The sequence below is a fragment of the Lepidochelys kempii genome, chromosome 2 (genome assembly GCF_965140285.1).
Source record: "Lepidochelys kempii isolate rLepKem1 chromosome 2, rLepKem1.hap1, whole genome shotgun sequence".
NCBI classification, from domain to species: domain Eukaryota; kingdom Metazoa; phylum Chordata; order Testudines; family Cheloniidae; genus Lepidochelys; species Lepidochelys kempii.
In genome coordinates, this window is record NC_136381.1 from 14852367 (window position 1) to 14879520 (window position 27154).

The window sequence follows — 27154 nt, forward strand, 5'->3', positions numbered from 1 at the left end:
TGCAAAGCCGCAATGATGTGCACTGGCCATTTACGATAAAGCGTGTTCTTTCCTCAATGGCTATCCCAAGTAATATATCCACTGTTTAACACTTGTAATTAAAAATAGCACGCAAAGGCTCATTCTGTCCTATTCTGTTCAGCCCTATTTGACCAGAATTTTGCAAAACTTGGCTCTCTATTGATACTAAATTCTAATAGATAAGTTTACAATATTTGGTTGTCCTTACTCTGTTGAGAATCATCTTTATAATGAAATATCATTGATAGATTGCCTCTTCATATTTAAATACAGAAAGCTATTTGAACACATTTTCCATTTCTGTTTTAGGAAAGCAGTTTAAATGTACAGTGTGTGACTATACTGCAGCTCAAAAGCCACAGCTCCTACGTCACATGGAACAACATGTCTCTTTCAAGGTAAGAGGCAAATAAGCCATGATTAATTAATACTCATGGAGTGCAATAATCATTCAAACTAAAGTACACCTGGAATAAAAAGGGTTCAAATCAGTTAATGATTTGTGCTGGCCAAAGTAGAATAGATATAAATAACTGTTGTTTTAGTGTATCATATCATTGTATGATATTATGCTGTCAGGTTGTTCGTAATGTACTTACTGTTTTTACTTGTCACAATTTTTGGACTTATTTACAAATTATTTTTGTATATTACTCCTTGTATCCTTTGTAATAGAGCGTATTTCCCCCAGCCCATCCTTGAACACTGCAAAAACAGCTCAGACTCTCTTCTTTTAGTGTCCACTTCCTATAATTTATTCAAGTCCCCTGCACTGCCATTTGTACAATACTACACAACTATTCTAATACTTATGATCCTTTTATTTTCAGCCCCTGTTTGTCACAGTCCTGTGAGGAAAAGAGATCTCTCCTCCTTGAAATTTCTTTCAGTCTGGGCACAGCTAGCCCTGTTCTCCCCCCCTTCCTAACACTGCTTTCCTTCCTTTTATCAAACTAGTCAGCTGATGGCCAATTAGTTCCTTAACTCACCCAGCCGCCCTCTCTGATTAGCTAATTCCTCCCTATTTCCTCAATCAACCATCACTGGGGAAACTAATTGAGGCTACGGAGATCAGAGTGCTGACCCATGTATTAGACCTCAGTATTTTATCACACACCTCACCAACGTGTGTTTTTTTCCCTTGCTCGCTCCCTCCCTCCTTGTAGGAGGCACTTGCTTCTTTATACTCTAGTTTGCACCCAGAGTGGTCTTGTAGGGTCCCCTTTCTGGGTCCTTCCATCCTCCACCCATAAATCATGTTTTAAGGGTGGAGGACATCCCCATAATTCAATCTCAGCTCACAGATCTTCACACCACTGAAAACCTGTAGGCCCATTCTCCTTATCGTCTTCCCCCTTGTCTTGGGGTAGGAACTGCTGTGGTCCCTTGTTCTCCTCCTCCCTAAGGCCTCTGGTTCTCCCAGTCCCACAAACTGACCTCTGGGTTCCGACCATCCTCACCCTTCCTGCAGCATAGGTTCTCGGAATCATCCAACTGCTGGGACTGAGCTTGGGCTGCTCTTCTCCCCCAAGCCTAGTTCTACCTTTTCCCTTTTTCTCCTTGTCTTTCCCTGGAGTGGTTCTGTTTTCCTCCTGACTTGTATCATTCCATCTTGGGTGTCTGATTCTATTAACTCGGGCCCTTCTTCCTCATTTGCTCTTGTTTTACCCATATAGAGCCCCAGCTGCCTGCTTTCTTTCTATAGGTGAAAGGGCTCCAATCCGCACCTACTATGACCAAATGGGGTAGCCTCTCCATTACTCCCACCTGCTTCTGCCTAAACTTGCCCTTTACCTATAGGGTTACCTCTGCTATTGGATAGAGACTCTTCTCCCCATGGATGCATTCTAGCTCTGCTTTTTCTTCCAGGAGTCTCCAGTGGGACTTCAATGAATATCCCAAGATAGTATTCACAATCCCCCTTAGGCACCTCCTTCCCACTTTTATAGGGACAGTAGGTGATTTTATTTTTATCCTGCCCCCAAGAGTACCATCTATTTGCAGAATTCTGCAAACTCGCATTCCATCTTAGGGCAGTGGTGTTTTACATGTCTCGGCCTTCAACGCTGATAGCGGGCTATTACCTACAAGAGTTCCTTTCACCTCCTCCCTTTTCTTCTTGTGGCTTTTCAGTTCACAGCCCCTCCCTCACTCTGCACCCTAGGTGACTGGACCTCTTTTCTCAGAAAATTGGCTTCTTAGGAACTCTTCGGAGCGTTTAATGGCAGTCTCCAGAAGTTAGAGTGGTGCCCCCTCACCCAGTCTCTGTTATTTTCCTGTTATTTGTGTCTATGTATCTCAGGAGAGCTCCTTCCTGCTTAGATAGAAAAGCTTCCTTTGCTTGCTTTCTTTTTCTGAATGTTGTCCCAGAGAGGCATTTTCTTCTTTCACTCATGACTGCTGTTCTGTGCCAGCTATAGTGGCTCTCAATACTCAATTGAAGGGGACAAATAAGCAGGCTGGTAGCAGGGCCTGAGTGACGGAAGATATCAGCATCTTAAGGGCCTTACTGGCTCCTGTTATTTCAGTTGACTTCCTGTTCTCCTCAGGTAGGTTCAGGGAAGCAGCAGGAAACAGGAAGCTCCTTGAGAAGCTGGTGTTAATCAGCCCAGGCTCCTCGGGGTGCTAGAGAGGTACATAAGAACATAAGAATGGCCATACTGGTCCATCCAGCCCAGTATCCTGTCTACTAACAGTGGCCAAGGCCAGGTGCCCCAGAGGGAGTGAACCTAACAGGTAATGAATGATCTAGTGATCTCTCTCCTGCCATCCATCTCCACCCTCTGACAAACAGAGGCTATGGACACCATTCCTTACCCATCCTGGCTAATAGCCATTAATGGACTTAACCTCCATGAATTTATCCAGTTCTCTTTTTTAAACTCTGTGATAGTCCTAGCCTTCACAACCTCCTCAGGCAAGGAGTTCCACAGGTTGACTGTGCGCTGAGTGAAGAAGAACTTCCTTTTATTTGTTTTAAACCTGCTACCCATTAATTTCATTTGGTGTCCCCTAGTTCTTATATTATGGGAACAAGTAAATAACTTTTCCTTATTCACTTTCTTCACACCACTCATGATTTTATATACCTCTATCATATCCCCCCTTAGTCTCCTCTTTAAGGAGAAGCTGAAAAGTCCTAACTTCTTTAATCTCTCCTCATATGGGACTGTTCCAAACCTCTATTCATTTTAGTTGCCCTTTTCTGAACATTTTCTAATGCCAGTATATCTTTTTTGAGATGAGAGGATCATATCTGTACGCAATATACAAGATATGGGCGTACCATGGATTTATATAAGGGCAATAAGATATTCTCCGTTTTATTCTCTATCCCTTTTTTAATGATTTGCAACATCCCATTTGCTTTTTTGACTGTTGCTGCACATTGCGTGGACGTCTTCAGAGAACTATCCACAATAACGCCAAGATCTTTCTCCTGAGTAGTTGTAGCTAAATTAGTCCCCATGATATTGTATGTATAATTGGGGTTATTTTTTCCAATGTGCGTTACTTTACATTTACTCACATTAAATTTCATTTGCCATTTTATTGCCCAATCACTTAGTTTTGTGAGATCTTTTTGAAGTTCTTTACAGTCTGCTTTGGTCTTAACTATCTTGAGCAGTTCAGTATCATCTACAAACTTTGCCACCTTGCTATTTACCCCTTTCTCCAGATCATTTATGAATAGGTTGAATAGGATTGGTTCTAGGACTGACCTCTGGGGAACACTGCTAGTTACCCCTCTCCATTCTGAAAATTTACCATTTATTCCTACCCATTGTTCCCTGTCTTCTAACCAGTTCTCAATCCATGAAAGGATCTTCCCTCTTATCCCATGACAACTTAATTTACGTAAGAGCCTTTGGTGAGGGACCTTGTTGAAGGCTTTCTGGAAATCTAAGTACACTGTGTCCACTGGATCCCCCTTGTCCACATGTTTGTTGACCCCCTCAAAGAACTCTAATAAATTACAGAAACCATGTTGACTTTTGCGCAACAATTTATGTTCTTCTATGTGTCTGACAATTTTATTCTTTACTATTGTTTCAACTAATTTGCCTGGTACTGATGTTCGACTTACCAGTCAGTAATTGCCAGGATCACCTCTAGAGCCCTTCTTAAATATTGGCGTTACATTAGCTAACTCTAACTCAGGAACCAATCCATGCAACAAATCTCGATGCCAACTCTGCCCACATATCTACACCAGCGACACCATCACAGGACCTAACCAGATTGGCCACACCATCACTAGTTCATTCACCTGAACGTCCACAAATGTAATCTACACCATCATGTGCCAGCAATGCCCCTCTGCTATATACGTCAGCCAAACTGGACAGTCCCTATGTAAAAGGATAAATGGACACAAATCAGATATTAGGAATGGCAATATAGAAAAACCTGTAGGAGAACACTTCAACCTCGCTGGACACACAATAGCAGATTTAAAGGTAGCCATCCTGCAGCAAAAAAACGTCAGGACCAGACTTCAAAGAGAAACTGCTGAGCTTCAATTCATTTGCAAATTTGACACCATCAGCTCAGGATTAAACAAAGACTGTGAATGGCTCGCCAACTACAAAAGCAGTGTCTCCTCCCTTGGTGCTCACATCTCAACTGCTAGAAGAGGGCCTCATACTCCTTGATTGAACTAACCTCGTTATCCCTAGCCTGATTCTTGCTTGCGTGTTTATACCTGCCTCTGGAAATTTCCACTACATGCATCCGACAAAGTGGGTATTCACCAACGAAAGCTTATGCTCCAGTATGTCTGTTAGTCTATATAAGGTGCCACAGGACTCTTTGCCGCTTTTACAGATCCAGACTAACACCGCTACCCTTCTGATAACTAATAGATTAGTAAAACATGATCTCCCTTTACAGAAACCATGTTGACTTTTGTGCAGCAATTTATGTTCTTCTGTGTGTCTGACAATTTTATTCTTTACTATTGTTTCAACTAATTTCCCCAGCACTGATGTTAGACTTACCAAGATCACCTCTAGAGCCCTTCTTAAATATTAGCGTTGCATTAGCTAACTTCCAGTCATTGGGTACAGTAGCTGATTTAAAGGACAGGTTACAAACCATAGTTAATAGTTCCACAATTTCACATTTGAGTTCTTTCAGAACTCTTGGGTGAATGCCATCTGGTCCTGGTGACTTGTTACTGTTAAGTTTCTCAATTAATTCCAAAACCTCCTCTAGTGTCACTACAGTCTGTGACAATTCCTCGGATTTGTCACCTACAAAAGACAACTCAGGTTTGGGATAATCCCTAACATTCTCAGCCGTGAAGACTGAAGCAAAGAATTCATTTAGTTTCTCTGTGAGGACTTTATCATCTTTAAGTGCTCCTTTTGTATCTCGATCGTCCAGGGGCCCCACTGATTGTTTAGCTGGCTTCCTGCTTCTGATGTACTTAAAAAACATTTTGTTATTACCTTTTCCATTTTTGGCTAGCTGTTCTTCAAATTCCTTTTTGGCTTTTCTTATTACATTTTTACATTTAATTTGGCAGTGTTTATGCTCCTTTCTATTTACCTCACTAGTATTTGACTTCCACTTTTTAAAAGATGGCTTTTTATCTCTCACTGCTTCTTGTACATGGTTGTTAAGCCACGGTGGCTCTTTTTTAGTTCTTTTACTGTGTTTTTTAATTTGGGGTATACGTTTAAGTTGAGCCTCTATTATGGTGTCTTTGAAAAGTGTCCATGCAGCTTGCAGGGATTTCACTCTAGTCACTGTACCTTTTAATTTATTTTTAACTAACCTCCTCATTTTTGCACAGTTCCCCTTTCTGAAATTAAATGCCACAATGTTGGGCTGTTGAGGTGTTCTTCCTACCATAGGAATGTTAAATGTTGTTATATTATGGTCGCTATTTCCGAGCAGTCCTGTTATAGTTTCCTCTTGGACCAGATCCTGCGCTTGACTCAGGACTAGATCGAGAGTTGCTTCTCCCCTTGTGGGTTCCTGTACCAGCTGCTCTAAAAAGCAGTCATTTAAAGTATCGAGTAATTTTGTTTCTGCATTTTGTCCTGAGGTGACATGTACCCAGTCAATATGGGGATAATTGAAATCCCCCACTATTATTGAGTTCTTTATTTTGATAGCCTCTCTAATCTCCCTTAGGATTTCATCGTCACTATCGCTGTCCTGGTCAGGTGGTCGATAACAGATCCCTACTGTTATATTCTTATTAGAGTATGGAATTACTATCCATTAGCGATTCTATGGAACATGCGGATTCATTTAAGATTTTTATTTCATTTGATTCTATGTTTTCTTTCACATATAGTGCCACCCCCCTCCCCCACCTCCTCACGACCTGTTCTGTCCTTCCAATATATTTTGTACCCTGGAATGATTGTGTCCCATTGATTGTCCTCACTCCACCAGGTTTCTGTGATGCCTATTATATCAATATCCTCCTTTAACACGAGGCACTCTAATTCACCTATCTTATTATTTAGACTTCTAGCATTTGTGTACAAGCACTTTAAAACTTGTCACTGTTTATTTGTATGCCCTTTTCTGATGTGTCAGATTCTTTATGTGAATGTTTCTTGTCTGATCTGGCCCATATTTTGTCCTCTTTCATCCCCTCATCCTTACTAAAACCTAGAGAATTTCTATCAATAGACTCTCCTCTAAGAGAGGGAAGTCTTTGTCCGATCCACGTGCACCTCTGCAGCAGTCGGCTTTCCCCCTGTGAATTTCCCTGCAGGAGTTAAGTACCCTGCCTCCAGGCAAATGAAACCTGCAATTCACAAGATAATCCCCTTTTGTCTCTGCTTGGCCACAAAGCAGAGAGAAACCAAGCTGCTTTCAGTTTCAAAGCTGCCTTCTGGACTTCCTAAAAATTCCTTTTTAAAATCTGTATTTCTAGTTCAAAAAATCTCAACTGGATCTCAAAATGATTTCAGGTTAATCCCACCACTGTGCCACCATGTCATGGTTCCTCCCCCACTCTGAACTCTAGGGTACAGATGTGGGGACCTGCATGAAAAACCTCCTAAGCTTATCTTTACCAGCTTAGGTCAAAACTTCCCCAAGGTACAAAATATTACCCCCGTTATCCTTGGAATGGCCGCTACCACCACCAAACTAATACTGGTTACTGGGGAAGAGCTGTTTGGACGCGTCCTTCCCCCCAAAATACTTCCCAAAACCTTGCACCCTACTTCCTGGACAAGGTTTGGTAAAAAGCCTCACCAATTCGCCTAGGTGACTACAGACCCAGACCCTTGGATCTTAAGAACAATGAACAATCCTCCCAACACTTGCACTCCCCCTTTCCTGGGAAATGTTGGATAAAAAGCCTCACCAATTTGCATAGGTGACCACAGACCCAAACCCTTGGATCTGAGAACAATGAAAAAGCATTCAGTGTTTTACAAGAAGACTTTTAATAAAAAATAGAAGTAAATAGAAATAAAGAAATCCCCCCTGTAAAATCAGGATGGTAGATATCTTACAGGGTAATTAGATTCAAAAACATAGAGAACCCCTCTAGGCAAAACCTTAAGTTACAAAAAAGATACACAGACAGAAATAGTTATTCTATTCAGCACAATTCTTTTCTCAGCCATTTAAAGAAATCATAATCTAACACATACCTAGCTAGATTACTTACTAAAAGTTCTAAGGCTCCATTCCTGTTCTGTCCCTGGCCAAGACGACTACGGACAGACACACAAACCCTTTGTTTCTCTCCCTCCTCCCAGCTTTTGAAAGTATCTTGTCTCCTCATTGGTCATTTTGGTCAGGTGCCAGCGAGGTTACCTTTAGCTTCTTAACCCTTTACAGGTGAGAGGAGCTTTCCCCTGGCCAGGAGGGATTTCAAAGGGGTTTACCCTTCCCTTTATATTTATGACACGCCCCCCAAATCTCAGCTAGGGTGAAACACTGGCTGGGATTTCTTCCTGGAGCTCTAGGAAAACAGAGTTAATAAGACACATGCATCTCTAAATATACTACCAAGTACATAAAGACTAACAATATTTTCCACATCTCAAGGACGATTTTAACCAGTTGATTCTGGGAAACTTTCACGGGAGAGTGCATCAGCCACTTTGTTAGAAGCTCCTGAGATGTGTTGGATGTCGAAATCAAAATCTTGGAGAGCTAAACTCCACCGAAGAAGTTTTCTGTTAGTTTCTTTGACGGTGTGAAGCCACTTTAGTGCAGCATGGTCGGTTTGCAGGTGGAAACGCCGTCCCCAAACATATGGGCGTAGCTTTTCCAGAGCGTAGACAATGGCATAACATTCTTTTTCAGTGACTGACCAGTTGCTTTCCCTCTCAGACAGTTTTTTGCTGAGAAACACTACAGGGTGGAATTCTTGATCAGGTCCTTTCTGCATTAAAACTGCTCCCACACCACGCTCGGATGCATCTGTGGTTACTAGGAACGGTTTGTCAAAGTCTGGGGCCCTTAGTACAGGGTCAGACATGAGTGTCGCTTTAAGCTTGTTAAAGGCCTTCTGACACCTTCCGGTCCACTGAACAGCATTTGGCTGTTTCTTTTTGGTTAGGTCTGTCAGTGGGGCAGCGATTTGGCTGTAGTGCGGTACAAATCGTCTGTAATAACCGGCCAAGCCTAAGAAGGATTGAACCTGTTTCTTTGACTTTGGGACAGGCCACTTTTGGATAGCATCCACTTTGGCCTGTAGGGGGCTGATAGTTCCTTGACCCACCTGGTGTCCAAGGTAAGTCACTCTGTTTAGGCCTATTTGACACTTCTTAGCCTTAACAGTTAGTCCTGCCTCCCTTATGCGCTCAAGGACTTTTTGTAGATGTTCCAGGTGGTCTGCCCAGGAATCCGAAAATATGGCCACATCGTCAAGGTAGGCGACTGCATATTCTCCTAATCCCGCTAGGAGACCATCTACAAGTCTTTGGAAAGTGGCGGGTGCATTTCGCAGCCCGAAAGGGAGTACATTAAATTCATACAGCCCGAGATGTGTGATGAAGGCTGACCTTTCCTTGGCAGATTCATCTAGCGGTACCTGCCAGTACCCCTTGGTTAAGTCCAAGGTAGAGATGAACTGGGCCCTTCCCAGTTTCTCTAATAGTTCATCTGTGCGTGGCATGCGATAGTTGTCTGGGCGAGTTACAGCATTTAGCTTACGGTAGTCCACGCAAAAACGTATTTCCCCATCTGGTTTGGGAACTAGAACCACTGGAGATGCCCATGCACTTTCAGAGGGGCGGATTACACCCATCTGTAACATATCCTGGATCTCCCGTTCTATAGCAGTTTTAGCTTGAGGAGACACCCGGTAAGGGTGGACCCTAATTGGGTGAGCATTACCTGTGTCAATGGAGTGGTATGCCCGTTCAGTCAGTCCTGGGGTGGCTGAGAACGTTGGCGCGTAGCTAGTGCACAGCTCCTGGATCTGCTGTCGCTGCATACGCCCAAGGGTCATGGAGAGGTTCACCTCTTCCACACCACCAGCACATTTCCCTTCGTAGTAAACACCTTCAGGCCACTCAGCGTCGTCTCCTCCCTGGGCTGTAAACTGACAAACCTTTAATTCTCTGGAATAAAAGGGCTTTAGAGAATTAATATGGTACACCTTAGGCTTTCGGTTGGAGGTGGGGAATGCTATGAGATAATTAACAGCTCCCAGGCGCTCCTGGACCACGAATGGCCCTTCCCACGATGCTTCCATTTTATGGGCCTGGAGCGCCTTTAAGACCATGACCTGGTCTCCTACTTTGAAGGAACGCTCTCTGGCATGTTTATCATACCAGGCTTTTTGCTCTTTTTGAGCATCCTGTAAGTTTTCTCTAGCAAGGGCTAAAGAGGTTCGGAGGGTGTTTTGTAGGTTGGTTACAAAGTCCAGAATGTTAGTTCCTGGAGAAGGTGTAAATCCCTCCCATTGCTGCTTCACCAACTGCAATGGCCCCTTAACCTCACGGCCATATACAAGTTCAAATGGGGAAAACCCTAAACTGGGATGTGGTACAGCTCTGTAGGCAAAGAGCAACTGCTGCAATACTAGGTCCCAATCATTGGAGTGCTCATTTACGAATTTACGTATCATGGCCCCCAAAGTTCCATTAAACTTCTCCACCATGCCATTTGTTTGATGATGGTAAGGAGTGGCAACCAAGTGATTTACCCCATGAGCTTCCCAAAGGTTTTTCATAGTTCCTGCCAGGAAATTAGTCCCTGCATCTGTGAGGATGTCGGAGGGCCAACCTACCCTGGCAAAAATGTCTGCTAGTGCCTGGCACACACTTTTAGCCCTGGTGTTGCTTAGAGCTACTGCTTCCGGCCATCGGGTGGCAAAATCCATGAAAGTCAGTATGTACTGCTTTCCTCTGGGTGTCTTTTTCGGAAAAGGACCCAGAATATCCACAGCTACTCGCTGAAATGGAACTTCAATGATGGGGAGTGGCTGGAGAGGAGCTTTGACCTGGTCTTGGGGTTTTCCCACTCTTTGGCACACCTCACAAGACTGGACATAGGTAGAAACATCCTTGCCCATTCCCTCCCAGTGGAATGACCCCCCCAAACGGTCTTTGGTCCTGTTCACCCCAGCATGGCCACTAGGGTGATCATGGGCTAAGCTCAAGAGCTTGGCCCGGTATTTAGTTGGAACTACCAACTGTCTCTGAGGATGCCAGTCTTCCTGGTGTCCCCCAGAAAGAGTTTCCTTGTATAAAAGTCCTCTTTCTACAACAAACCTGGATCGATTAGAAGAGCTGAGAGGCGGTGGGTTGCTCCGTGCCGCCGTCCAAGCTCTCTGGAGGCTTTCATCTGCTTCCTGTTCAGTCTGGAACTGTTCCCTTGATGCTGGAGACATCAGTTCCTCATGGGATTGTGGACCTAGGCTTGGTCCCTCTGGAAGCGATATAGGGGATGGAGCTGTTTCTGTTGACTGTGAACCGCTCTCCGCTGGTGCACTATGTTGGGATTCAGGCTCCGGCTGAGCCTCTTGTGTAGGGTTATCGGCTGCTGCCAGTTCAGGTTCGGTGGGGCCCTCTGGTGTTGAGGTTGCAAGTACTGGATTCAGTGCTGACACGGGGTCTGGTGTTGGTTGTTCGGCTGGTTCCGGTTCTGGGACTGGTTCCGTCTGGGTCTCTGGGACTGGATCCACTACTGCTGTTGCAGACATTGGCCTGGGGTCCAGGTCCATCACCTCTGACTGGGTCCTGATAGAAGTTTCCGGAACAGAGCTAGGCCTCACGGCTTGTTTAGCCTGGTTGCGGGTGACCATTCCCACCCTCTTGGCCTGCTTCACATGATTGGCCAAGTCTTCCCCCAACAGCATGGGGATGGGATAATCATCATAGACTGCAAAAGTCCACATTCCTGACCAGCCCTTGTACTGGACAGGCAACTTGGCTGTAGGCAAATTGAAAGAGTTGGACTTGAAGGGTTGAATCGTCACTTGGATCTCTGGGTTGATTAAATTGGGGTCCACTAAGGAAGCATGGATAGCTGACACTTGTGCTCCGGTGTCCCTCCACGCGGTGACCTTCTTCCCGCCCACACTCACAGTTTCCCTCCGCTCCAAGGGTATCTGGGAGGTATCTGGGCCTGTGGACCTCTGGTGTGATTCCGGTGCAATGAACTGTAATCTGTTGGGGTTCTTGGGGCAGTTGGCCTTTACATGCCCCAGCTCGTTACACTTAAAACATCGTCCAGCTGACGGGTCACTGGGACGAGGAGGGTTGCTGGAGAACGGGGTGGTGGGACGATAAGGGGTCTGGAGGGTTCTTTGGGAGGTAGGTGGGGCTTTGGGCGGCCCCCGGTAATAGGGTGTGGTCTGGGGTGGTCCCTTCTGGTCTCCGCTCCAACTGCGACCAGTTTTCTTCTTCTCTGCCACCTCCACCCATCTGGCTCCAATCTCTCCTGCCTCGATTACAGTTTTGGGTTTCCCATCTAGGATGTATCTTTCTATTTCCTCAGGAACACCCTCTAAGAATTGTTCCATTTGCATTAGGAAGGGCAAATTTACTGGAGATTCAACACTTGCTCCTGATATCCAGGCATCCCAATGTTTCACAATGTGGTAGGCATGTCGGGTAAATGACATGTCTGGTTTCCACCTTAGGGCTCTGAACCTCCGACGAGACTGCTCGGGTGTTATCCCCATTCTGACTCTCGCCTTGGATTTAAACAGTTCATACTTGTTCATGTGTTCTTTAGGCATTTCAGCTGCCACCTCAGCTAAGGGTCCACTGAGCTGCGGCCTCAGCTCTACCATGTATTGGTCAGTAGAGATGCTGTACCCAAGGCAGGCCCTTTCGAAGTTTTCTAAGAAGGCCTCAGTATCATCACCTGCCTTGTAGGTGGGGAACTTTCTGGGATGGGAAGTGGTACCTGGAGAAGGATTGCTAGGGTTTGTTGGTATATTCTGCTGGGCCTTTATCTTCTCCATCTCCTCCACATGCTTCCTTGCCTCCATTTCCCTCTTGTGGGCAGCCTCCTGTACCTCCTTCTCCAGCCGCATGAGTTCTATCTGTCTTTCATGTTCCCTTTGTTTTTCCTCAGCCTGAAATTTGGCTAATTCCAGCTGTAGTCGAGCTGAGGATTTGGTCATTCTAACCTCTCTGTTTTTAACTAACTTTACACCTGAGGTTTAGAAATAAACAAACAAAACTTGGCTGTAAAATTTTGCTGTGCTGGAATAGAATACCTATTCTCTGATAGTGATTGTCAGCCTACAGAAAAAGACAATTCCCTTGTCTCTGCTCTGGGCCCAAATTAAAGCAAAAAACCTCCAACTACTTGGAAACCTGCTTACCCAGCCCAACGAAGAAAAAAAAAAATTTCTTTTCAAACCTGTGCTCCTTGTAAAACAAAAAAAAAAAATCAAAATCCTAAAAAAAACCCTGCCACTTTTGTCTCCAGGCAAATGGGTAGAGCACACACCCCCTATTTACTTTTAGGAAGAAAAGAAAAAAAAAACAAACCTCTGGGTTGGAAGACTGTGAATTTCCCTGCAGGAGTTAAGTACCCTGCCTCCAGGCAAATGAAACCTGCAATTCACAAGATAATCCCCTTTTGTCTCTGCTTGGCCACAAAGCAGAGAGAAACCAAGCTGCTTTCAGTTTCAAAGCTGCCTTCTGGACTTCCTAAAAATTCCTTTTTAAAATCTGTATTTCTAGTTCAAAAAATCTCAACTGGATCTCAAAATGATTTCAGGTTAATCCCACCGCTGCCACCATGTCAAGGTTCCTCCCCCACTCTGAACTCTAGGGTACAGATGTGGGGACCTGCATGAAAAACCTCCTAAGCTTATCTTTACCAGCTTAGGTCAAAACTTCCCCAAGGTACAAAATATTACCCCCGTTATCCTTGGAATGGCCGCTACCACCACCAAACTAATACTGGTTACTGGGGAAGAGCTGTTTGGACGCGTCCTTCCCCCCAAAATACTTCCCAAAACCTTGCACCCTACTTCCTGGACAAGGTTTGGTAAAAAGCCTCACCAATTCGCCTAGGTGACTACAGACCCAGACCCTTGGATCTTAAGAACAATGAACAATCCTCCCAACACTTGCACTCCCCCTTTCCTGGGAAATGTTGGATAAAAAGCCTCACCAATTTGCATAGGTGACCACAGACCCAAACCCTTGGATCTGAGAACAATGAAAAAGCATTCAGTGTTTTACAAGAAGACTTTTAATAAAAAATAGAAGTAAATAGAAATAAAGAAATCCCCCCTGTAAAATCAGGATGGTAGATATCTTACAGGGTAATTAGATTCAAAAACATAGAGAACCCCTCTAGGCAAAACCTTAAGTTACAAAAAAGATACACAGACAGAAATAGTTATTCTATTCAGCACAATTCTTTTCTCAGCCATTTAAAGAAATCATAATCTAACACATACCTAGCTAGATTACTTACTAAAAGTTCTAAGGCTCCATTCCTGTTCTGTCCCTGGCCAAGACGACTACGGACAGACACACAAACCCTTTGTTTCTCTCCCTCCTCCCAGCTTTTGAAAGTATCTTGTCTCCTCATTGGTCATTTTGGTCAGGTGCCAGCGAGGTTACCTTTAGCTTCTTAACCCTTTACAGGTGAGAGGAGCTTTCCCCTGGCCAGGAGGGATTTCAAAGGGGTTTACCCTTCCCTTTATATTTATGACAGATCCCTACTGTTATATTCTTATTAGAGTATGGAATTACTATCCATTAGCGATTCTATGGAACATGCGGATTCATTTAAGATTTTTATTTCATTTGATTCTATGTTTTCTTTCACATATAGTGCCACCCCCCTCCCCCACCTCCTCACGACCTGTTCTGTCCTTCCAATATATTTTGTACCCTGGAATGATTGTGTCCCATTGATTGTCCTCACTCCACCAGGTTTCTGTGATGCCTATTATATCAATATCCTCCTTTAACACGAGGCACTCTAATTCACCTATCTTATTATTTAGACTTCTAGCATTTGTGTACAAGCACTTTAAAACTTGTCACTGTTTATTTGTATGCCCTTTTCTGATGTGTCAGATTCTTTATGTGAATGTTTCTTGTCTGATCTGGCCCATATTTTGTCCTCTTTCATCCCCTCATCCTTACTAAAACCTAGAGAATTTCTATCAATAGACTCTCCTCTAAGAGAGGGAAGTCTTTGTCCGATCCACGTGCACCTCTGCAGCAGTCGGCTTTCCCCCATCTCTTTGTTTAAAAACTGCTCTGCAACCTTTTTAATGTGAAGTGCCAGCTGTCCTTCCTGTATAGGCTTCCCCTATCCCAAAAGTTTCTCCAGTTCCTAATAAATCTAAACCCCTCCTCTCGACACCATTGTCTCATCCACGCATTGAGACTCTGAAGTTTTGCCTGCCAACCTGGCCCTGCGCGTGGAACTGGTAGCATTTCTGAGAATGCCACCATAGAGGTCCTGGATTTCAGTCTCTTTCCTAGCAGCCTAAATTTGGCCTTCAGGACGTCTCTCCTACCCTTCCCTATGTCATTGGTACCTACATGTACCACAACCACCGGCTCCTGCCAGCACTACACAGAAGTCTGGCAGGCAAGTCACCATACAGTTCTCCCAGTCATCACAAACCCAGCTATCTATGTTTCTAATGATCGAATCTCCCATTACTAACACCTGCCTTTTCCTAATGAGTGGAGTTCCCTCCTCCAGAGAGGTAACCTCAGTGTGAGAGGATACCCCAACATCATCTGGAAGGAGGGTCCCAACTATGGGAAGGTTTCCCTCTGTTTCCATTGACTGGACTCTCCTTCTCTGGGCCTTTCCTCCTCCTTAACAGCGCAGGGGCTGTCTGACCAGAGGTGGGACAAATCTACAGTGTCCCAGAAAGCCTCATCAAAATACCTCTCTGCATCCCTTAGCTCCTCCAGTTCCACCACCCTGGCCTCCAAAACCCGTACATGGTCTCTGAGGGCCAGGAGCTCCTTGCACCGAATGCACACGTACTCCACCCACCCACAGGGCAGGTAATCATACGTGCTACACTGAGTGCAATAAACAGGATAGCCCCCACTCTGCTGCTGGGCTTCTGCCTGCATTTTCTCCTACAGTTACCTAGGTTAATGATGGGGTATTTGTTTAAATCAAGAAGTTTTGATTATAGTTTAGTATAAAGGTTTTAAAAAATGGCAAGTGTACCTCGCCCCCTTCCCACTCCCCTTCCCAACTCCCTGTTAGCGGCCCCTGTTCACAAAGAGGCTCCTCCTCCGCTCTCTCCCTGCAGCTCCTGTTGCTTTCCGTTATTCCCGCTCACCTTTTCTCCTGCCTGCCTGTTATGTCTCTTGTGCCCTCCTTCCTCCAGCACAGCACTCCACCATCTCTGTGCATCTAGAGCAGAGAGAATACATATGCACCAACAGCAGACACAATTTTCTACACTCTGGGTCCTAGTGGAGCCTCCCCACAGTCTGGCACCTGAGGTGGCTGCCTCAGTTTGCCTCATGGTAAAGCCAGCCCTGTTCCCTGGTGAGATAGGGTACCACCTGGATGGCCCACATTTCCTTACTCCACACGGTTCCCATGGCTACTTTCTCGGATATTACCAGGAACACAGCCAAGTCATCAGTTGGGCCTCACGTTGCATAGAATCACTCCCTGTATATGATTCCTGGTCTCCGCACTGGGACTCATCAACTTCTGTATCAGCGGTCATTGCACCTTCTCCCTGATGACTTCCTGCAGGTTCTGCTGCTCCGACTGCCACACCAGAAGGGGTTGTCTTTCAGGTTGGTGTGATTCTGGAAGGTATGCATCATCTTTTGCTGCTTCTTCTGCCACCACTGCAGAGTCTGCTCTGTGTCCAGGCACTGAATCTTCATACCGCCCCCTCCCACTCTCCCTCAACAAATTTTCAAGTACCCTGTGCATAGGAATCAAGATCCTGGACAATGCCCCACTTGTAATAGGACATATGTCTGCCCTGTCCTTGATCACCATAGAAACCACTCAAACTCCCTTCTTTTAGTGTTCACTTTGTATAATTTATTCAAGTCCTATCCACCAACACTGTACAATGCAATACAACTATTTAATACTTGTGACCTTCAGCCCCTGTTCATCAGGGCTATAGGAGGAAAAGAGACCTTTCTTTCTTAGGTTTCAGGGTAACAGCCGTGTTAGTCTGTATCCACAAAAAGAAAAGGAGTACTTGTGGCACCTTAGAGACCAACAAATTTATTTGAGCATAAGCTTTCGTGAGCTACATCTGATGAAGTGAGCTGTAGCTCACGAAAGCTTATGCTCAAATAAAGTTGTTTTCTTCCTTAGTATCTTCTTCAGTCAGGGTATAGGTAGCCCCCTCTCCCCTTCTTCCCCCCCCCCCCCCCCGCAACACTTCAAGGTAGTCAGCTTAAGTAGCAGTTGGTTCCATAACTCTAACCCAGCCTTCGCCTCTGAGTAGCTAATTCCTCCCTATTTCCTCAATTAGCTGTTGCTGGAGAAACTAATTGAAGCTACTGTGATCAGAGTGCTGACCCTGCTATTTGGCTTCAGCAGTTTGTCACAACCCTTCTCTAATATTTTTGTTATTTTTTTGGAGCTAATTTTGGTAGAGTCAAATATCTCTTTTGGAAGCAGCAAAACAGTAGTTTAAAAATGGGGGAAAAAAACTATTAGTTTGTATGTTTTAAAGAATTTTTAGGGCACATTTACAGCATTTCAAAAGAAAAGATATGACATTTACATTAAGTATTCCTTGGCTATTCACTCCTTCCTCCATTCTCAGGAAATACTGTATATGCCAGTAAAATAACAGGAAAATCCCCGAGTTGAAAATATCCTTTTTGAAGTTTTCATGCCAAATCTTTTAGAATAGATTGATTTACTGCCACGTAGCATGCCTAAGTGCTGGACAGTTTTGTGATTATAGGAGACATTCAGGCATTAATAGGCACATAAATATACATAGGTTCCTGTTTTTTATCATCTGTTCACGCAGAACTAAACATACAATTAGATCTTTTAAAAAAAAAAATAGTGGATTTTCCCTGTTGGTCACATTAGTGTTTGGTTAGCTCAGCCATTGACATATTTTGAGGGCTACCTGGGATATCTGCACAGGCCACTATCCAAAGTCTGTGTTATACCGAATAGTTCCTTTTTTGCAAAATTAAGGACTAAAATTAATGCTAACAGTGTATTTGTCCAGGGGCTCTGTAATCTTTTAATGCTTCTCTTAATTAAAGGAACAGTAATATTAATTACTAGTTCCTGCAGGATTTTCCCCCCAACAAATCTTTATTAAAATTACAGAATAACAGAATATTTTCACTGAAGTCTAGAGGACTGTTAGAAAAAATTTCCACACCTTTTTCACTTCACAGAAGATACTCTGTGCATCCAGTTGCAGAGCCGTACTCAGTTTCTTCTGTTGTTCATGTGGATTTTTCACACAGCAAATGGAGAGCAAAAAGCATTTAAAACGGTAGAAAAATGTGACTGTAAAACTCAAACAATTAGCAAAGGACTTGGGTGCAAATGTACCAGAAACTACTTTTAACTCATGTTTGGATATATTAGATTTTAAGTTGATGGTGACCCTTTAACCAGTCAATCCATATGTGTCACCATGATTGTCTCAAAATGGTTCTGTGAATTTATTCGGTCTCTTATAACATGCAAGTCAGATTTACCCAATTGATTAGAATTATTTTGCATAGGTTTACTAATCTGCTGTCATACAGATATTGTACTCTGGTGAACAGTCAGGCTCTCGGATGCACATACAGCACTGATTCTTAAAGATCAAGATTTCTTGGTCTTTTGTCACAGTCAGCAAAATTCATCTTATTCCAGCTATACTGCAGCCTTCTGTCTATCTCTGGTCCTTTCTAGGGTAAAGAAATAGTAAATTTCCCACCATTGCTCACTCTTACCAGAGCTTCCAGTGTTGGGAGCCATAGCATAGCAGGGCTTCTGGTGTTATAACAATGTTATGAAACCTTGCCTAGAGCACATAGATCGACACTGTATTCAGAAACTCCTGCAGCAACCAGCCGCCCTTCTTTCTATATTTGGGCTTCTAATGTTGCTAACACTGGTGAAGCTGTGAACAGATATTGACAACAGGAGGAAGTTTTTAGAAAAATTCCCTACTGTGGATAGGGCTTCTGTGTGTGTCTTTCTTCCTTGCACTCCTACCCCTTCAGAAACCTAGCTTTCATATTCCCTACTGAGTTGAATACTGTAATTTATTATAATTAATTGCTTATCAAGTTTCAGAAGATGACATCACATTCTATCCATACTATTGGTTACCCTTAGACAAATGTGGAATAATGGACCCAAATTTAAAGAGGCGGTTGTTTACTCTGAATACTTTTGACAGGCTAATTAGCACAGCAAACACACAATTGAAATCATTAACTGCAGAGAGCAGACTGTTCAGAGAGCTCTCTTTAATTACCTGAAAAAATACAGGTGAAAGATCTGCTCTTTGTGTGCCATTAAGTTACAGATCAAATAGATTTGATCCACTGCTGATTAATATGTAATGACAAATTAACTTTTTGAAGCTTGTATCCTGTGTTACAGTTGGAGAATGACTTTAATTTGTCTTACTTTCAAAATAACATGAAATATTCATGGTGGAGCTGGTAATGATGCCCATTAGAAGACCGTCTTGAGCATAAATATATTTGTGTTGTAAGCACTATTTAAAATTTTTAAATGTTGGCAGAAAGTTCAGGCAGTGTGCTAAATCAGCTGGATTCCCCATATATTTTTTACTCTGCATCTTCATAGAAACAGAGGATGCATTCAGAAATTGTTTGCCTTTGTTTAAATTTTTTTTTAAAAAATGAGGTATACAGTACAGTTTAGTATTTCTGTTTTCTTACAAGGTTTACTGACATTTCTCCACCTGTTTTGTAAATGTATAGGTGTAATGGTAGTTTGTTACTGGCATCCTTCTACCCTTCACATATATTGTCTTTGTGAACATGTAAGGTTAATATTTAATATCAAGCACCATGGTGCACATGTACAAAATAATGGGTCTAATTTTCAAAATTGTGTGTCTAATATTTGGCACATAAATAGAGATTTGGATGCCTAATAAAATTTTAGCTGCTTAACTTTAGGGTACTATAATTGAATGTTGGGATAAATACTACTTCTGTAGAGTCTTTCTTTTGTGGCTCTTTAATGGGGTTTACAAACCCTCACTATGGCCAAGATAGTGGGAAACCTGGAGCAGTACTGGCCAGGAAAGCTCCACCCCATAGTCACTGCTGAGCATACTCCTGGGGAAAGGAGCTGTATAAAGAGAGCTCCAGAAATCCAGGCAGTGAGGCGGAGAGAAGCCATTTCCTGGAGGACACTGCTCTGCAACAGTAGAAGAAGAAGCTCTTATCAAGGAGGTCCAGCTGTGATCTTTCCCCCTACTTTTTGATATCACACCAGAGTAGGGAGTACTTTGTGCAGGGGCACCAGAGGGTCACCTGCATTCATTCTGAGACTCTGGGGTTTGAGAAAATTACTATAACAAAACTGTAGCCATGCACCACACTGCGGCATCCGGTGTGGTAGGAAGTGTCGCAAGGGAATGTGAGCAGGAGGTGGGTTGAACATAAGCCTTGCCACACTATCACACTTCCAAGGCCGTGGGCCAAGTCCTGGTGAATAGGGAGAGCCCACGTCCCCCTATCCACTCCAGATTCCTCTATGCTTATCCGTTGGGCAGAACTTGGGGGTTACTGTCAAGGAGGTTGACCCAACTGAATCCTGTTCAGGACACATTGACCTAAAATAGATCCTGGAGTAGGAGGCCCTACCAGTAGACCTGCTGACCAAACAGTCCCTGCTATAGGCTCTGAAAACACATAGCAAGAATTAAGCCTCACAACATACCTCTGGTGTAGGTAAAAGCACAGCGGCTCTTAGTTGAGGATGAGAAGAGAAGAATACTGCATCTGATTGGAAGTTCAGGGGTACTGCAGGTAGAAAAATGTATCCAGTGAATTTGCTAGAACATTGGGCGTAATGCTCTTTCCCTTGCATAAAGCACTGTGGGAATACAATACTTCTATACTCATCTGTCATTACACCTCAAAGCACTTTGTAAACATTAATTAGTTTAGCCTCACAAAACCACTGTGTGATAGTAATATCCCCCTTTTACAGATGAGAAAACAAGACACAGAAGGCCAGATCCTGAGCCCCACTGCGGCCTAATGTACATTTAAAAGTATTGCTAGCATAGTTTACCAGCAACACCCTCCTAGTACAGATACAGTTTATGCTGTCAAAAAAGCACTTTCTTGCCAATACTTTTTACGCCGGTTGAGCAAGCAAAATAGTCTATATTAGCAAAAGAACTTCTGTACTGATCTAACTGTGTCCACGCTAGGGCTTTTTCCAGTATAGAAATGTTGGAAAGAATTGATCCCCTAATAGCCATTTCTATACCGGCAAAAACTTCATGTCGACCTTGGCATAAGGCTGTTTTGCACCAGGGGTGGTGGTACTATGGGTGCGGGGGGTGAAGCAGCACCCCCTGGCTTGATGTGGTTTCCATCATATACAAGGCTGAGAGTTTTGTTCAGTGGCTTTCAGCACCCCCACTATAAAAAGTATTCCAATATTCCAACTGTTTTGCACTACTCTGGAAGCTCTTAACCTGTCTCATCTGGGTAGTTGGGGATTCAGCTAATCTGCAGGAATCGCCCTGTGAATTAGAACTGCCATAGCAGCTCATACATCGCCCACTATCCAGACATGAACAGACATGAGGTGTAAAGCAGTACAAGACAGAATACATTAAATTTACATTCAAGAAATATGCCATTAAATTTTCAGAGCATTCATTTCACTGCTATATAATTTAATAATACTAAAAATGCCAACATTGTGACTTTCTTAATGCTTTCAACCTGTTTTACCCTGCGCTTGTAATTTTGTGATCATTACCAAAACAAAACCCCAAAAATTTATTTATACATACAAATAATTTTTATTTACTGTCCTCCTCCTTTCCCCTTTCAAATCAAGATTATATATTGCCTACAGAGGTGAGAGACCCTGATCCTACTCAAGGTGGCAAGCAGTATGTTTGATAGCGTGACTTTGCTTGATGAGACCCGTAATTACCAATTGTGGAAAACAATTACTTATAAACACAGTGTAGCTGTTTGTACTTGTGAAACAGTGTTGTGAGGATACATAGTTTAGAGTAAATGATTAAAAAAGCAACACATTTTCTGTAAGTTAGCTAAAACATACTTGTGTGTTGGTTTGAAAGCTCCTGGAATAAATGAGACAGATATATGCCCTAACCAATGTGAACCCTCTTGAATTTTGGGGAAGTTTGTGTCTGAATACTGCAGCTTGGACCCATCTCTACAGAAAGCAGACGTGCATGACAAGTTGTAACTCTCCTTTTTTTTTTTTTCTCTCTAGCCTTTCCGTTGTGCACACTGTCATTATTCCTGCAATATATCTGGCTCCCTGAAGAGGCATTACAACAGGAAGCATCCCAATGAAGAGTATGTTAATGTAGGTACTGGTGAACTTGCTGCAGAAGCCCTTATCCAACAAGGTAAATTTCCAGTTAAAAGCAGCACATCTGTCTGTTTGTTTTCACTGTTGAAGCAAAGTCGATTTGAAGGTGAACATTGAGGAGTGAATTGAACAGTTTAATTATCTGTGTGAAAAAAGTATTTTCTTTTCTAGCTTCTGAAATGGCAACATTATGATTTCATTCACTGTCCCCTATTCTTAGGTTATGTGACAGGATGAACAGAAGTTCTCAATCTGTCTTCTCTACAGCATTCATTATTTTATATACTTTTATCAGGTCTCCTCTTATTCATCTCCTGTCTAAGGTAAACAGTCCCAATCTTTTCAGTTTCTTTTCAAATGAGTGATCAGCTGATAAATTTCCATGATAGTTTTGAAAGATTGAGCTAATCCTGAAATGAGAACTGAGACTGAATGGCACCAAGTTAATCCCCCAATAAATAAGTCAAGATAAGTAAACCAGTGCAGATCTGTTGTAAATGGAAACTGCTTTGGCCTCACACTTAAGGATAATTATTCAAAGCATTGAATGGGGTTTTTAACCATTCAGCTCCCATTGATTTAGGGGGAGATATTAAAAGACACAAATTGAAGTTAGGTTCCTAACTGACCATGAGTGACCATGAGTTGGTTGAGTTCAGGATCCTGACACAGGGAAGAAAGGTAAGCAGCAGGATACGGACCCTGGACTTCAGGAAAGCAGATTTCGACTCCCTCAGGGAGCAGATGGGTAGGATCCCCTGGGGGACTAACATGAAGGGGAAAGGAGTCCAGGAGAGCTGGCTGTATTTCAAGGAATCTCTGTTGAGGTTACAGGGATAAACCATCCCGATGTGTCGAAAGAATAGTAAATATGGCAGGCGACCAGCTTGGCTTAACGGTGAAATCCTAGCAGATCTTAAACATAAAAAAGAAGCTTACAAGAGGTGGAAGGTTGGACATATGACCAGGAAAGAGTATAAAAATATTGCTCGGGCATGTAGGAATGAGATCAGGAGGGCCAAATCGCATCTGGAGCTGCAGCTAGTGAGAGACGTTAAGAGTAACAAGAAGGGTTTCTTCAGGTATGTTGGCAACAAGAAGAAAGCCAAGGAAAGTGTGGGCCCCTTAATGAATGAGGGAGGCAACCTAGTGACAGAAGATGTGGAAAAAGCTAATGTACTCAATGCTTTTTTTGCCTCTGTCTTCACGAACAAGGTCAGCTCCCAGACTGCTGCGCTGGGCATCACAACATGGGGAATAGATGGCCAGCCCTCTGTGGAGAAAGAGGTGGTTAGGGACTATTTAGAAAAGCTGGACGTGCACAAGTCTATGGGGCCGGACGAGTTGCATCCGAGAGCGCTAAAGGAATTGGCGGCTGTGATTGCAGAGCCATTGGCCATTATTTTTGAAAACTCGTGACAAACGGGGGAAGTCCCGGATGACTGGAAAAAGGCTAATGTAGTGCCCATCTTTAAAAAAGGGAAGAAGGAGGATCCTGGGAACTACAGGCCAGTCAGCCTCACCTCAGTCCCCGGAAAAATCATGGAGCAGGTCCTCAAAGAATCAATCCTGAAGCACTTACATGAGAGGAAAGTGATCAGGAACAGTCAGCATGGATTCACCAAGGGAAGGTCATGCCTGACTAATCTAATCGCCTTCTATGATGAGATTACTGGTTCTGTGGATGAAGGGAAAGCAGTGGATGTATTGTTTCTTGACTTTAGCAAAGCTTTTGACACGGTCTCCCACAGTATTCTTGTCAGCAAGTTAAAGAAGTATGGGCTGGATGAATGCACTATAAGGTGGGTAGAAAGTTGGCTAGATTGTCGGGCTCAACGGGTAGTGATCAATGGCTCCATGTCTAGTTGGCAGCCGGTGTCAAGTGGAGTGCGCCAGGGGTCGGTCCTGGAGCCGGTTTTGTTCAATATCTTCATAAATGATCTGGAGGATGGTGTGGATTGCACTCTCAGCAAATTTGTGGATGATACTAAACTGGGAGGAGTGGTAGATACGCTGGAGGGCAGGGATAGGATACAGAGGGACCTAGACAAATTGGAGGATTGGGCCAAAAGAAATCTGATGAGGTTCAATAAGGATAAGTGCAGGGTCCTGCACTTAGGATGGAAGAACCCAATGCACAGCTACAGACTAGGGAGCGAATGGCTAGGCAGCAGTTCTGCGGAAAAGGACCTAGGGGTGACAGTGGACGAGAAGCTGGATATGAGTCAGCAGTGTGCCCTTGTTGCCAAGAAGGCCAATGGCATTTTGGGATGTATAAGTAGGGGCATAGCGAGCAGATTGAGGAACGCAATTGTCCCCCTCTATTCGACATTGGTGAGGCCTCATCTGGAGTACTGTGTCCAGTTTTGGGCCCCACACTACAAGAAGGATGTGGATAAATTGGAAAGAGTCCAACGAAGGGCAACAAAAATGATTAGGGGTCTGGAACACATGACTTATGAGGAGAGGCTGAGGGAACTGGGATTGTTTAGTCTGCAGAAGAGAAGAATGAGGGGGGATTTGATGGCTGCTTTCAACTACCTGAGAGGTGGTTCCAGAGAGGATGGTTCTAGACTATTCTCAGTGGTAGAAGAGGACAGGACAAGAAGTAATGGTCTCAAGTTGCAGTGGGGGAGGTTTAGGTTGGATATTAGGAAAAACTTTTTCACTAGGAGGGTGGTGAAACATTGGAATGTGTTACCTAGGGAGGTGGTAGAATCTCCTTCCTTAGAAGTTTTTAAGGTCAGGCTTGACAAAGCCCTGGCTGGGATGATTTAATTGGGGATTGGTCCTGCTTTGAGCAGGGGGTTGGACTAGATGACCTCCTGAGGTCCCTTCCAACCCTGATATTCTATGATTCTATGATTCCTATGGCCCATTCACTTTGTGATAGACCCAGGCCAGTTGGGAACAGCAGAGTAGCCTTATTGGGATCCAGGAAGCTAAAGGATCCCCCCCAGCCTAAGGGCGGGGTCCACAGGACCTGGAAAACCAAGTAATTACGGGGGACAACTAATGAACAAAAGGGACAGGAATGCGGTTACAGCAGAGTAGCAGAAGGCAGATATACTGGCCACTGGATTAACAGTTTTCTGTTCCCTGCCTGACCAGAGCAGGGGCTGCTCCAGGCTAATGAGAACACTTGACTTCAATTAACCTGCAGAGTCAGGTGAGGCCATTAAGCTAATGTGACCATCTGACTCTAATTAAGGCCCCTCTGATAATATAAAAGGGCTGTCTGCAGTCAGGCAGAGAGGAACCAGGGGAGAGGAAGTGCGGCTGAAGGTCCGGTTAATGAAGACACTCTCAAGTCATTGGTAAGGAAGCCCAAAGGTAAGGGTGAAGAAGGGAGAATCAGGAAAGCTGTGGGAAAGTGGCTCAGGGAAATGTAGCAACTCTGGCAGTAAAAGGTTGGCTGCCAACAGCTGCTACAATTAAGGTCCCTGGGCCAGAACCCGGAGTAGAGGGCGGGCCTGGGTTTCCCCCAATTCACCACTACAGAAACATCTCCTGGGAGGGGAAAACAGGCCCATTTCAGGACAGGAGGCTAAACTGTTTTAGCATGAGGCGTAGGAGCAACTGAGACTGTGGGAATTCTCTCACCAACCTCCATTGCTGGCTTATGATGAAAAGGGCTCAGAAGACTGTTTCCATGGCCCTCGAGAGAGAAGGGCTATGTGGAGGGTTGCAGTGAGCCTCTGAAGCTAGCATAAACCGCCTGGAAGCGTGGTACCCATGGGGACAAGGTTGGAGCTCTGCCACAACTTTCAATTGGAGTTGAGTGCCTCATTGCCCTTTATGCTGTTGAATATCTTTCCCTTTAATGGCCATTTCATTGCTAAAGCCCAGTACGTTACTTTGAAATTGTTGGAACTTTAGAATTTCTCTTTTTGTTACAGAATAGATACCAGAATAATGCAAAAATATTAGATAATGAATAAATTACAATTCTCCCAAGCATGTCATTATTTCTAAACAGCATTTCCAAATTATTCTTTTTACAAAGAATCCTTGTCCATCAGAAATGCTAAACCACTTTTAAATAACACTGTTTTTCCTTGTGTCACAATTTCATTCAGAATTAAAAGTTGAGACTCCATCTTTTAAATTGTATAAATACCTTAATTGAAAATGTTATTTTCATGTAGACTATTAAACTCTTCCCAAAGCCTTCTGAAAGTGCATGTATAGTACAAGAGGTGCTATGCTAATCATCCAAGCAATTACACAGCCAAGTGACACACAGCAGTATTTTATTTTTAGACTGCTATTAGAAATTCATAGCAGCAGTGAATGCAGAAAAGCAGATGCTTTCATACACCTCAGCTTTATAGAATTATGTAACTTACAACAAAATTGATTTTTAAAAAGTGTTTAACAGTGGAAAATTAATATTCTAACAGTATGGGCTCAGCTGGCATATGGCTCAAAAATATCTTGTGATACACTGTGCACACTTCAGAGTGGTAGCCATGTTAGTCTGTATCAGGAAGAACAACAAGGAGTCCTTGTGGCACCTTAGAGACTAACAGATTTATTTGGGCATAAGCTTTCGTTGCATCTGATGAAGTGGGTTCTAGCCCATGAAAGCTGATGCCCAAATAAATTTGTTAGTCTCTAAGGTGCCACAAGGACTCCTCATTGTTTTTACTGTACACAGTTTTTAATGGGTTTCTTTTGTTTTTTTTTAATTGCTTTTGGAACCTTGGTCACTTGCCTGGTTAGGTAATCAAACAGGAAAGCATGGTATGGAGATAATCTCCTGATCTTGGGAGTCAGGAAGCATGGATTCTGTCCCCAGTTCTGCCTCAGACTTTCTTTGTGATCTAGGACAAATCACTTATCCCTTCTTTGTCTAAACTACAGATGACCCACTTACCTTCTCTTCACCCTGTTTCCCTCATATCCATAGTCTGTCTTCTTCATGTGGCTTACAGACTTTATAGGACAGGAACTTTCTATTTCTGTGTTTGTAGAGCATCTTGCAATCACAGCTTGATCCTGTTGGTGCTACTGCAATACAAATAATAATACCGATCTCATGGGGATGTTGTGTTAGTAAATTAATTGTTTTAAAAGTGCATTGAGATCCTATGATGGAAGGTGCTTTGGAAGTATATAAGACATTATTTTATAGACACAAATATTGGTG

General features: G+C 43.5%; 1 protein-coding gene across 4 annotated transcripts in view; it reads left to right on the plus strand.

Annotated features, from left to right (window-relative positions):
* Nucleotides 1-27154, plus strand: part of ZFAT (zinc finger and AT-hook domain containing) — a 148955-nt gene that overhangs the window by 93838 nt on the left and 27963 nt on the right. For 3 of the 4 annotated variants that reach the window (XM_073330062.1, XM_073330060.2, XM_073330063.1), the window contains exons 11-12: nt 331-419; nt 21901-22039. In XM_073330062.1, coding sequence (XP_073186163.1) covers nt 331-419; nt 21901-22039 — 228 coding nt within the window. Of the gene's footprint in view, nt 1-330; nt 420-21900; nt 22040-22222; nt 22326-27154 lie in introns of all 4 variants that reach the window. The other variant, XR_012157074.2, reaches the window with a different exon arrangement.